This window comes from Anabrus simplex, chromosome 2 (assembly GCF_040414725.1).
Source record: "Anabrus simplex isolate iqAnaSimp1 chromosome 2, ASM4041472v1, whole genome shotgun sequence".
In the NCBI taxonomy this organism is placed as follows: domain Eukaryota; kingdom Metazoa; phylum Arthropoda; class Insecta; order Orthoptera; family Tettigoniidae; genus Anabrus; species Anabrus simplex.
This window is the reverse complement of record NC_090266.1, coordinates 984,824,833-984,838,831: the sequence shown is the minus strand read 5'-3', so window position 1 is coordinate 984,838,831 and position 13,999 is coordinate 984,824,833. Positions and strand designations below refer to the sequence as shown.

The 13,999-nt window shown below is 40.6% G+C and overlaps 1 protein-coding gene across 1 annotated transcript in view; it reads right to left on the bottom strand.

The window, feature by feature from the left end:
• Window positions 1-13,999, bottom strand: part of Pez (protein tyrosine phosphatase non-receptor pez) — a 923,645-nt gene that overhangs the window by 132,807 nt on the left and 776,839 nt on the right. Inside the window, exon 19 of the mRNA XM_068226358.1 lies at window positions 2,254-2,413. Within this exon, the coding sequence (XP_068082459.1) occupies window positions 2,254-2,413 (160 nt within the window). The remainder of the gene's footprint in view (window positions 1-2,253; window positions 2,414-13,999) is intronic.

Sequence of the window (13,999 nt, the reverse complement as noted above, 5' to 3'; positions counted from 1 at the left end):
CTCTTCTGGTACCATATGTTTTGTATGCACAAGTTGTTTCATTCGCAGAAATCCCTCAAGCTGTTTCCTTCAGAGTTTCTGTTCCCAAAGCCATTAGGTCTGATGATGTTTTCACAACCTTCTCTGTCTTTACCGCCTTGGGCATTCAGATCACCCATAATTATGTCATTCTCCTCTGCTAATTGTTTTTCAAGTTTAGCAAGGAATTCTTCTTTCTCATCTGCAGTACATCCTCTTTGAGGGGCTTACACTTGAAATAAAGTGTGATGCACATTTCCACCTCATAATCTCATCTGGATGATCCTATCATTCACATAGGTGACATCTGTCTGTACATCTAAATCTTTGTGAAGGAGGAGAACAACTCCATTCTTGGATTCACCCAAGTTCCCACTCCAATATAATGTATACCAGTTTCTCAGACATTTCATTCCACAACCTTTCCACTTTGTCTCACTCAACCCCAATATCCAAAGCTTGAACCTGTTCCTAAGGTCTAGGAGTTTTTTTGCATTTGTTAGTGAGAGTGAGGGCTCCAATCCTGCGCTGTTTATGGGCAATATCTGTCTCTTCCTGTACCTCCGATGAGCTTCGGGTTATCGACCATCATAATTTCGTGAGTAGCTTGAGGAGTTGTCATGTCCGGTAATTTTAACACTTTTGCATCCGAGGCTTGTTTTAGTTTTGAAAGCAACATTCATTTACTTTGGTGCAATTGGCTTGCTAAGCCTAACACTGCAGAGGGTTTTCTGTCAGGATAATCTTCCTTAGCCTTTGGTAGTCCCCTGCCACAACGACAAGGCAGCAGCACTTGGATGAATTTATATGTCATTTCCTACACAAAGGCTTCATCAGGCCTCCAAAGGAAGAACACCTCTGCCTTTAGCTATTGGTTCTCCCATAGTTTGTCAGGTTTGGTACTGGCCGCCTGACCCTCGGCCAGAAAGTCGCAGGTAGTAGTACTGTCTACTGTCACATACATTAGCAGGATTGCTCTTGACCTGACATACAAAAGATTAAGTATAAGATTCCAAACACATTATTTAGATATACATTAAAAACATACGGGTATACATTGTATTTTGGGAACACTATTGTTCAATAAACGTCCTGTTTTTCTTTTGACACATTATTAGGGATCTGATTAAATATAAGTGATTGACAGTCCCAAGTAATTATTGGTCTTCATGCTGGCGATGACACATGTCAGATTTATAAATTAGAAGTGATATGCTGAAATAATACTTAAAACAGATTTCATTAAAAACACAATGTCCCTCAGGTTAACTGATTATTGATAGACATACGTTGTTAAAAGCAGGATACTCATTTTACATATAAGTATTGTGCTGCTTCCTTTCTTACAGTCAAGGGAACTCCTCTCGAATTGAAGTGGTAGTACCTCTCAGATAAACTGAAATTAATGCGACAGTAAACTAAAAGGATGTGTAAAGTACAAGGGTGTGGCATTTTTGAAAGGAGACTTTCCCCTGCCAGTGACCGTTGAATGGTGTGTGCTACTGAAGCTATATTATTGTACTGAAGAGGTGGACTCCTCTCAATATTTTATTTATTTCCAGAATTTGTTTGTCAGTATGGACCCTAAATATGAAATGTATTCTATGCACCATATATTTGACAGTTCAGAAGAAAATTGGAGTGATAATTTTATGTTAAATAACAATAATTTCAAAGAAGTTTCCTAATTATTGTGTGCAGGATGTCTGATGCATCTTGAATTGATTTCTAAAAATAAATATTTTTATATTAAAATAATTTCTTGACAATCCCTGTTTTTTTTTTTGCTAGTTGCTTTACGTCGCACCGACACAGATAGGTCTTATGGCGATGATGGGACAGGAAAGGGCTAGGAGTAGGAAGGAAGCAGCTGCGGCCTTAATTAAGGTACAGACCTAGAATTCGCCTGGTGTGAAAATGGGAAACCACGGAAAACCATTTTCAGGGCTGCCGACAGTGGGGTTCAAACCTACTATCTCCCGAATACTGGATACTGACCGCACTTAAGCAACTGCAGCTATCGAGCTCGGTAAGCCCTGTTTTTATCAGAAAAGGTGCATTATTCACACATAAAATACAGCATTTCTATTACGTCTGGTTACAACCAGCAGGCTTTTCTGATCAACTCTGTTATTTGACTTGTCTATCTTTTCCCTTTCAAATATGTCAGCTGAGGTATTTCTTCACCTGAAAGTTCAAAACAGAAGAACAATATGTAAAGTAAGACAGTATTACCTAAGAAATGGCCAACATTATGAGGACAACCTTGTTCTCCCCATTCCATGTACTGAAGGTGCCAAATGCCTCTGACTCTGCGTGATGCAACGTGATACAATCTCAGTTTAGTGGTCACACAATGACCGGTCTCCTGGGAAAATTGACGCCACACCTCAAACTGAAACAGTTGTTATAGAGAGCTATAGTAGATACCCTGTTCACAAATGATTCAATTATATAATGTAAATATAATTAGACCCACTGTGTAACAACTTCATGCACAACAGCAGCTGATATCAATTAATCAGTCATCGTGGATGTTGACAACTGAGATTGGAAATGGGATAATACTGAAAAGAACAGTATTACCTAAGAAATGACCAACGTTATGAGGACAACCTTGTTCTCCCCATTCCATGTACTGAAGGTGCCAAATGTCTCTCACTCTGCGTGATGCAACGTGATACAAGAACCAATGGACTGAATATGAAAATCATCAAGCATTGCAGTTATTCACCTGAATAAATGTGAAAGAAAGGAAGGTATTAAAATTAGGACTATTAGGCAGTACCATACGGCTGATAAGACAGGCATGAGGGAGTTAAAAAAAAGGTAATTACTCCAGCAAAGAAGTCAGCTATGGATAACATGATGGCAAGCATAGTTGGCAGTCATAAAACTTGTGAAAAATGGAAAGGCATTTATAGGTACTTTAAGGCAGAAACAGGTTCCAAAGCAGACATTCCAGGAATCATTACTGAACAAGGGGAGTGTGCACGCAAGGATCTACAGAAGACAGAAGTATTCAGTCAGCAGCAGGCCCATGTACAGATTGTTGATGACAGGATAATACTTAAATAGAGGATTTGATTAATACTAATGAAGTATTAAAATTTACCTACGATAACAAAGACATTTACAATAAGATACAGAAGTTGAAAACTAGAAAAGCAGCTGGAATTGATAAGATTTCTGGGAATATACTAAAGTCAATGGGTTGGGACATAGTACAATATCTGAAGTACTTATTTGATTACTGTTTGCATGAAAGAGCTATACCAAATGAATGGAGAATTGCTTTATTAACCCCCATGTATAAAGGAAAGGGTGATAAACATAAAGCTGAAAATTACAGGCTAATCAGTTTGGCATGTGTTACATGTAAGCTTTGGGAAAGCCTTAAGTCTGATTATATTGGACATGTTTGCAAAACTAATAATAATTGGTTTGATAGAAGGCAGTTTGGGTTTAGGAAAGGTTATTCCACTGAAGCTCAACTTGTAAGATTCCAGCAAGATATAACAGATATCTTAGATTCAGGTGGTTAAATGGACTGTATCACAACTGAACTATCTAAGGCATTTGACAGGGTAGATCATGGGAGACTACTGGCAAAAATGAGTGCAACTGGACGAGACAAAAGAGTGAGTGAATGGGTGGTTATATTTCTAGAATTAGAGCAGGTGAAGCATTATCTGATCCTGTAAGGATTAAGAAAGGAACTTCTCAAGGCAGTATTATTGGACCTTTATGTTTTCTTATATACACTGCTGTGCAAAATTTAAGGACGAAAGTAACTTTCACATGTTGTGTCACTGCCAAGTAACATAGTTCGATGAAACTTGAACCATACATGGGAAGAACTACTACAGTATGGTACGGTAGGCAACTTAACAGAATATGCGATGAGACAAACAGAAATTACACTTTTATACACAGACAATAAATCACACGTAAGTCACTGCGACTCATGATGCCCCCCTGGACATCACAAAAGAAGGGACATAGTTCTTAAAAGGGTGTGTGATCACCACGGACAGTGATGCACGCTCTGCAATGTGTTCTCATGCTGGCCACAAAATTGGTAAGGAGTTCTTGAGGTAGGGCATTCCATTCCTCCACCAGCCCGGTTGACAACAGCTGGATGGTCGTGGGTGCACGTGGATGTGCTGCAATACGTCTGCCCAATATGTTCCATAAGTACTCGATTGGATTTTAGTCGGGGGAACAGGCAGGCCAGTCCATGCCGAATATCCTCTCATTCCAAGAGCTCCCCAACCTGTGCTGTTCGATGTGTTTGTGCATTGTCATCCATGAAAATGAAGTCAGGGCCAAATTTACCCCTGAAAAGAAGCACATGGGGAAGGAGTACACTGTCACAATAACGCTGACTGGTGAGTGTACCCCATTCAAAGATTTGGAGGTAGGTATGACCACGCAACAATATACCTCCCCAAACCATAACACTTGGACCACCAAAATGATCATGTTCGACCACGTTCCTGGGTGCATTATGTGTTCCCACCTCTCGCCAGATGAGGGTATGTGTAGAATCACTACTCAGGCTGAATCTGCTCTCACCTGACAAGAACACGCGACCCTACTCCTCGTCAGTCCAGACCTAATGCTCTTGACACCATCGCAAACGGTGCTGCCAATGTGCGGGTGTCAACGAAACAAAACGTAATGGTCGTCGGGCAAACAGACCACCCCCATGCAGTCACCGTGCCACTGTGGAGCGTGAGATTGGGTGCCTTGTACTTCTGTTAAATGTGGCTGCAATTGCACCCACTGCTTGATGTGAGTCTCTTCTTGCCTGCTGCACAATGTAGCGATCATCTGCTGCTGTAATTGACCATTGTTGACCCCATCCTCTCCTTCGGGCAGCAGTGCCTGAGGTTGGGAATGCTCTCCGTGCATATGAAACAATGCTGTGAACAATACCAAACTCCTGGGCTACACTCGCCACACTTCGTCCTTCTTCCAGTTTCCCGATGATTCTTCCCCATGTGAAGTCATCCAAGTGTTGTCTCAGGGCCATGATATAATGAATAACACCACCACAGTGCACCATAACAGCTCGCTGATTGACTCACACTGTCTTTTCTCATTCCTTCAAATGCCTTGTTTTGTGGGACCAGATCGATTTGGTGCTATAGTTATGCTGACCTCACATCAGGTATCTATGCACGTGTAGGAGACCTCTGGCAACGTGTTACCACACTTTCATTCATTTCCACCAAGTAGCTGGTATGTTACGTTGCTTTATCTATTTCGCCCTGAAGTTTTGCACAACAGTGTCTATATTATTATTATTAGCGTATGGCAAGGAAATTATATACATAATATACAATATATACACAATAACAAAAAAACATTGATTCACTTCAGGCATTAGTGTTATCTCTTATATCTGAATGTCCAACTTATCAATCCACTGTAGTGCTTCCACTGTTGGAGATAGGAAGTCTTCCAAACTACCTGGATAAGCCCGTAGTTGACACTCGCTTACAATGTGGGGAATAGTCTGGCGAGGGGCTCCACAGTCACATTCTGGAGATGGTACAAAGTTCCACTTGTAGAGAGAATCCCTGCACCATGACCTGTCCTGATCCTGTTCAGTCTGGACCAAGTTGCACGTGGCAGTTGGGATCCATTTACAATATTTTCTCCTCTGAAGATGTTATGCAGGGGCACATCGGGAGAGTTATTCCAGCGGCCTTTCCACTCCTCCAAAGCATTGAAGTTGGTGGACGTCTTCAGAGCAGCATCACAAAGGGGTGGATGTCGTGATTTCAGTCTTTTGAGACTAAGAGCTGGTATGTCATTTAGAACAGGTAGCAGAGGATTCTTGCAGATCTTGTTGTACTCTCGAACAAGAGCTCTGGATCTTCGTAAGTCAGGTGGCATTATTCCTGACAACAGTGGGAGCCAGTGAACTGGAGTTGATCTGATGGTGCCAGATATAAGACGCATGCTGGTATTCAATTGTGGGTCAATGTACTTTGTATACGGACTATTAATCCACACTGGAGCACAATAGTCAGCAGCAGAGAAAATCAGTGCTAAGGCTGAAGAGCGCAGGATGTTTGCAGTAGATCCCCAAGTAGTACCAGTTAGCTTCTGGATAATATTGTTTCGGGTTTTCAATTTCTTCGACAAGTTCAAAAGATGTTGTTTGAATGATAAAGTCCGGTCCAAGGTAACACCGAGGTATTTTGGATACCTATTGTGATTAAGTACTCGATTGGAGAAGGTAATATTTAGTTTTAAGTTAGCGAGCCGGTTGCTCAAATGGAAGCAAGAAACCTCCGTTTTGGCTGTACTGGGTCTGAGTCTCCATTTCCTGAAATATTCTGCCAATGTGGATAAGTCCTGAGTCAAAATGTCTTCAGTTTCCTCAAAGATCTTGTGTTGTGTGGCCAGGGTCAAGTCATCAGCATAGCAGAACTTCCTGGATATTGTTTCTGGAAGATCAGAGATGTACAGATTAAACAGTAGTGGCGATAAAACTGATCCTTGGGGCAAACCATTATGCAGTTTTCTCACTGAGCTTTCCTTTTCACCTAAACAGACCTGGAATTTCCTTTCGCTGATCATGTTGTTGATAAGCTGTGCAATCGTTCTGCAGGGTATAGCTCTGAGTAATTTATAAATCAATCCTTCCCTCCAAACGGTATCAAAGGCAGCAGTGAGATCCACAAAGACAGCAGATGTTTTAAGCTTTTGCTGGTATCCGGCCTCAATGTAAGATGTTAATGAAAGTACTTGATCACAGCAGTTTCGGTTAGGTCTGAAGCCTGCCTGATCCACAGGAATGAGTTCAAAAATGGTTGATCCAATTCTGTTGTAGATAAACCTTTCAAAGGGTTTGTAGCAATAGCTAAGGAGGGCTATTGGTCTGTAACTTTCAGGTTTTCCAGGCTTCAATATGGAAATCATTTTAGCTTTCTTGAAGTCAGGTGGGATTTGTCCAGTCTGAAGAATGTCCGTGTAGAACTGTGCCATCCATCTCTTTGCATTGTCACCCATATGTATGAGGAATTCTGGATGAATTCCATCGAATCCAGGTGCCTTACCAGGTTTTAGTTCTTTGAGGGCCTCTTGAACATCAAGGGCTGTAAAGGGACGTGAATAACTAGAAATGTGAGGTACTGATGATTTCAGAGAACGAAGCTGGCATCTAACATACTTTGTGTGCTTCTTATCAGCTGGAGCTCGAGAAGTTGTTACAATATGGGAAGCTATTTGGTCAGGTGTCACCTGACGTTGACCCTTCACTACTGGTGCACCTTCTCCAAGCCTTCTAAGAAGGCCCCAGGCCTTTCTGATAGAATGAGTAAAATCTAAGCTTTCAACAGTTTCAACCCACTTTTGTCTTCGACGATCATCCAAGCTAGCCAGAAGTTTGTTAGCAGTTTCCGCATCTCTGTTTTGTTGGAAATTCTTAAATAATTCCTCATTCTGGGCAATCCAGCCAGGAACATATTCTTTCCGATAACCTCTGGGCATACATTTCTTAGCAGTAGACACAACTGCACCAACAAAACGTTGATAACTTTGGTGATTTGGGGGAATCCAACGAATGCATTTATCTAGTTCTACAGAGAATGCAGACCAATCAGCTTTCTGGAAATTCCATCGGGGACGTGAACGTTGCTCACGTCCGCAGGATTTACCTCCTCATTGCCCTGCACGTGTCCCCTGAGTGGTGCTAAATGAGCAACAGCAATAGGCAGCCAGTCTATCCTAGGATCTCCTGGCTATCAAATTATGTCAAAGACACCATGTGGAAACAGCTCTTCTCAGAGCTCTTTAACAAGAAACATTGGTCCCACTATTCGTATTTTCCAACTCAATATAGCAGTGTCTATAAATGATATTAGTAAAGAACTGGAATCAGATATAAGGCTTTCTGTGAATGATGATAAATTGTATATAGTAATATATAAGTTATAAGATTGTGAACAACTGCAAGAAAAAGACCTAGACAATATTGTGAGGTGGACAGCAGGCAAAGGTGTGAAGATAAACGGAGTTAAAAGTCAGGTTGTCAGTTTCATTAATGGGAAAAGTGCTCTTAGTTTTAATTACTACATTGATGGGGTGAATGTTCCTTATGGGGATCAGCTACGTATTAACATAAGGAATTATCTTCATTGGGGTAATCACATAAACAGGATTGTAAATAAAGGGTACAGATCTCTGCACATGATTATGAGGGTATTTCAAGAACTAGTAAGGATGTAAGGGGGAGGGTATATAAGTCTCTGGTAAGACTCCAACTAGAGCAGGGTTCCGGCGTATGGGATCATCACCAGGATTACTTGATTCGAGAACTGAAAAAATCCAAAGAAAAGCAGCTTGATTTACTCTGGGTGATTTCCAACAAAAGAGTAGTGTTACGAAAATGATGCAAAGTTTGGGTTGGGAAGAATTGGGAGAAAGAAGACGAGCTGCTCGACTAAGTGGTATGTCAGTGGAGAGATGGCATGGAATGATATTAGTAGATGAAGAATATTGTGTTGTGCTTTTAGAAGTAGGAAACATCACAATATGAAGATAAAGTTGGAATTCAAGAGGAAAAATTGGGGAAAATATTTGTTTATAGGAAAAGGAGATAGGGATTGGAATAATTTACCAAGGGAGTTGTTCAATAAATTTCCAAATTCTTTGCCATTATTTAAGAAAAAACTAAGGGATCTGCCACATGGGCAACTGTCCTAAATGCAGATCAGTAGTGACTGGCTGAAGTGCCTACTGGTAAATACACATTCAGGTAGGAAGCTATTGTGGGGGGGAGGGGCTTTAAACTGAAGTGTTTTTTTAAAATCGATTTGCTTTACGTCGAACCGACACAGATAGGTCTTAAGGCGACAGTTGGATAGGAAAGGTCTAGGAGTGGGAAGGAAATTGCCATGGCCTTAATTAAGGTACAGCTCCAGCATTTGCTTGGTATGAAAATGGGAAACAACGGAAAACCATCTTCAGAACTGCCGACTGTGGGGTTCGAACCCACTATCTCCCGGATGCAAGCTCACAGCTGCGCGACCCTAACCTCATGGCCAAGTTGCCCGGTAACTGAAGTGGTAAAGGGAACTGGAGGTTCAAGGTGTTCCTCAGAGAAAAATTAATAGAACCAGAACTGTGAGGAACAAATAATAATTGTAAGTAATAAAATACAATCACAGGGGCTCTCGCTTCTAAAAAGAAAGACTGGAAAGAAGCATGTTACCGAAAATGAAATAAAGATTGTTGATACACTTTTATGCTCATGGGTATGGTTCGAAAGCTAACAGAGTAGCTACATTTCAAGAACTGGTTGCAAATTTCACTGACTTGGTTGAGTTGTTCAGTAACTTCATGCATTTCAATTACAATGGCATATTTCATATCTATCAGGAACTATAGTGCTTTCATAGCGTTCACTGAAGTTTCTAACCTCCTCAAGACATTTTTCAATATGGGTTATTTACTTATTAATTAATTTATTTGCCAATCCATCAAACTTCATAATAGACAGTTATGGATTTCAGCATTCAGTCGGCAAGTCTCTCTCTCTTCTTTCCTTTTTGGTAGCGGATTAACGTCGCTCCAACACATTAAAGGTTTTCGGTGATGCAAGAAAGGGAAAGGGCTAGGATCAGGAAGGCAGCGGTTGGGGTCTAGATTAAAGTACAGCCCCAGTATTTGCCAAGTGTAAAGTGGGGAACTATGGAAAACAATCTTCAGGGTTGCCGATGGTGGGATTCAAACCCACCATCCCCCGAATACGCGACTACAACGGCATGGCCAACTCGCTTGGATCCAAGCCTCTGTGAATTTATGGCAGATCTCCACAATCCTCTATTTGTAACTAAATCTGTGGCCTTGTTTAATTCTATATCTCTTATCTTTAAATCCTTAGCAACCAAGTCTAACCACCATTGTCTTTTTCAATCTTCCCTTCGCCTCCATGACCAAGTCCATTATGACCCCACCACCATACCCAGGTTATGGCCACCCCTTCACCCTTCGAGTTCATTGCTAAATTATCCTTTATCTCTTCATTTCGAGTACCTCCCTGCCAATGTTCCCAACTGTTCAAAGCAGCAATCCTTCTCGCTACTTTCATGTCTGTTACCTCTCTTTGTTTGTCTGCCTGACTGTCACATCATCAGCCCGAAGGCTGGTTGGATCCTCAAATGGCACCACCAATGGTTATGTGGCTATAGTGATACCACATCAACCGATGGCACTGCCAAAATGTGGCATACTAGGCAAGATGAGGAGTGAGGTAGTTCGCAATTGCTTTCTTCAGTGGGCCAGAAAGTGCTGTTGCAGCAAGACCACCCCTATGTACAGAACATTTTATAACACTCGGATGCACTTATCATGCTCCAACACCATCCTCACATCAGCAGCTTCCATACTGCAATAGGTGTAACTTCTAACTTATGACTAAGATATCCTGAGTCCAACCAGCTTTCAGTCCCGTACAGTAAAGTTGGTCTGAAAACAGACCGGTGTGAAGACAGCTCTGCCCAGGAGTTGACTTCTTTCTTACAGAATACTGTTGACCGCAACTGCAAGCTCACTGCATTAGCTTTGCTGCACCTTGATTAAATCTTATTTACTACAGGTCTACTACTACCATCCTGGGAGAATACACATCCTAAATCCTTGAAATGATCTATGTGTTAGAGTTTTGTATTTCCAACCTGACATTCAATTCTCTTAAAATTCTTCCCTACTGACATCACATTAGTCTTGGAAATGTTCATTTTCATATATACTCGAGGCAATTTCCAAGATATCAGATTGCAGGCTTTCCGCACAGTCTGCCATTAAGATCAAGTAGTCAGCATAGGCCAAAATGTTTACTATATTTCCATTTAACTTAATCGCTTCCTGACACTTTCTACCTTTCAGTAGATGATCATTGTAAACTATGAAACAACAAAGGTGAAAGATTACAACCTTGTCTAACACCTGTACGTGCCTTGAACCAAGAACTCATTCTACCATTGCCGAGCTGAGTGGCTCAGACGGTTCAGAAGCTGGTCTCCTGACCTGGCAGGTTCAATCTTGGCTCAGTCCGGTGGTATTAGAAGGTGCTCAAATACGACAGCCTTGTGTCAGTAGATTTACTGGCACATAAGAGAACTCCTGCAGGAATAAATTCCGGCACCTCGGCGTCTCTAAAAATCGTATATAAAGTAGTTAGTGGGATGTAATTTTTAAGTTTTGAAATCTATTAAATATATTAATCAGTGTTCTAACTTGGCTGGCATATTCTACCATTCATTCTCACTGTAGCCCAATTGCCAACATAAATGCCTTCAATTGCTTTTAATTATCTACGCTTAATCCCATAATTGCTCAAGACAGCTAACATCTTTACCCTTGATAGCACATGCCTTCCCTAGATCTATGAAACATGAACATAACAGAGAGAGAGGAGGAGCATACAATAGGATAAATACTCTGACAGGTCAGCGTGGGAAGAGGGAGCAATAGAAAAAGGAGACAAGGACAAATGTGAAACCACAAAAGGACAAGAATACAATTTACTAATACTGAATTAGAGGAGAGCTTTCTATTACTTATACCTTCATAGAGAAAAGTAATGCAACAAACTAATGCAGGTCCATATTTAAGAATGTATGTACGTACGTCCACCCCTTAGTCCTGTTTCCTGGGACAGGGTCAGGGATAAGATGAGATGAAATTTTATGGCTTATTTTTTTATGGCTGGATGCACTTCCTGATGCCAACCTTACCTGAGGAGCTAATGAAGATAAAATGAAACTGGGTAAGGAGGTGGAGGTGTAAGGAATCAGCTGCGGCCAATGAACAGGAACTGTCGCGGCATTTGTCTGGAAGTAAAAATGGGAAGCAACAGAAAACCATCCCCAGGGCAGCCGATGGTGAGATTCAAATCCACTCCCAAACGCAGAGATTGGCAGCCACTCCGCTCGATTAAGACTCTATTTTTTAAGAAACTAAGTGTATCAAAACAAGCTCAATGATCTCACAAACACTGTTTTAAATGGATAGCGATTTGTGCAAAAATGATTACAGGCTTATTAGATAATGCAAATAAATATAATTACTGTATTAATAATACATTAAAATTTGTTAAGGTTTTATACTCATTACCAATATTTAACATATAACTATACTTACTCCTGAGTTAAAAATACTGTAAATTTAAATCTGTAGTTTGTATTTTTGAGTGCGGTAATTTTGCTTTCCTAACTCATTACTTCATTTCTACAATTTCACATTAAAACAGGAAATGAACAAAGGTGATATTAATTTTTTAATTTTTTTTTGTTGCTATTTTGCTTAACGTCGCACCGACATAGATAGGTCTTATGGCGACAATGGGAGAGGAAAGGCCTAGGAATGGGAAGGAAGTGCCCGTAGCCTTCACTAAGGTACAGCCCCAGCATTTGCCTGGTGTGAAAATGGGAAACCATGGAAAATCATCTTCAAGGCTGCCGACAGTGGGGTTCGAACCCACTACATCCCGGATGCAAGCTCACAGCTGCGCGCACCTAACTGCACAGCCAATTCGCCCGGTGTGTCATTAATTAAAAACATTTATTTTACAAACAAGGGATATCTCTCTCTCTCCAAGCACCAACATTCTTAATGAAGGGAGACAATTCAAATCCTATGCATTATTGCACAGGGAGAGGCAACAAAAGTTACAAGAACTTTAGCTAGTATTGCTGTGTAGGTGGCCTGGGGAAGCCTGCTTCATTCCCAAGTGGTGGAGAAAGAGTGTACAGTCAGGCAGCACAGGGAGCATGGTTATCAGTAAGCGTACAGAATTAATGTTCAGTTTATGAGTGGAGTTTGTGTCGAGCACACATTATTAGTATTATTAGTATTGCATTCCTACACTTGTTGAACATTATTTGTGTTAGCTAACAGTATGGTGACATACAGTATTGGACAATGGATATTTCTAGTTGAGACATTCCTCCTAATGAAGGAATCGTGTTCCAAAACTGTTCGCAAATTTCTACGTCTATGCCACAGAACATTTTAGTGCTGTACGAGTCACACATGACTCACAAAACAGTGAACATGATAAAGAGATGTCAAAATAATTCAGCTAGGCAGTTTCATTATCTCCTTTCATAATGTTAGTAAGCTACAACTTCTTAAAATAGTTCATAATACTGATGTATGGTGACACAACCATGTTCTATGGCATAGGTGTATGTTTAATGTCATGATAAAACATTTCGAAGAACGTTCCTAAGAAGGGTCAATTAATTTATGTACATTGATTTTAATATTACTAATTTTAAGTCATCCTCATGAAGGTTCATATGTCTTTAATGTATATTTTATGTATGTCTATTAGTCTATAAGAGAATGATAATTCTTTACCATGCGTCGTCAGTTGATGATGGCCTGAAACAAGCTGAAACATGTACTGATCAACTGTAACTCAGCATGAGTAATATACAGGGTTATTCACCTAACATGTTACACGGAAATAACTTTTAAACGATTAAAGGTATCAGCATTCTGTTTTCATATTCGAAAATGGCACCCAGGGTCTTGTAAAATAACGTGCTACTTAGTCTCATGGGATGATTAATAACCGAGATATTGATATTAACTCCATATTTTTTAATGAAACGGCACAAATTCATACAGCTGGCTTAAAAGTTCAACTACGTACAATTTCAAATATGCAAGTATTTTCAAAATCGGACAATAACTTTTTGAGATATAAATAAGAATAGCATGTGCGGTTTTGCATGCCGCATCTGACGGCGTGGAGTCGGGCAAGGACATATTGGCGCTCAAGCAGTTTCCTGGGAGTGAGTTCAGCCTCAGAATGGATACCAGGCATGTAAGCACCTCGTACACATGTGATGGGTTTGCAAAGTGTGTATGACAGGCGAACTCATGACAGGACAGGTAGGGCTGATGTGTTTAAAAGGAATAAAGTAAGTACTTTGCCTTGAAAGGAACA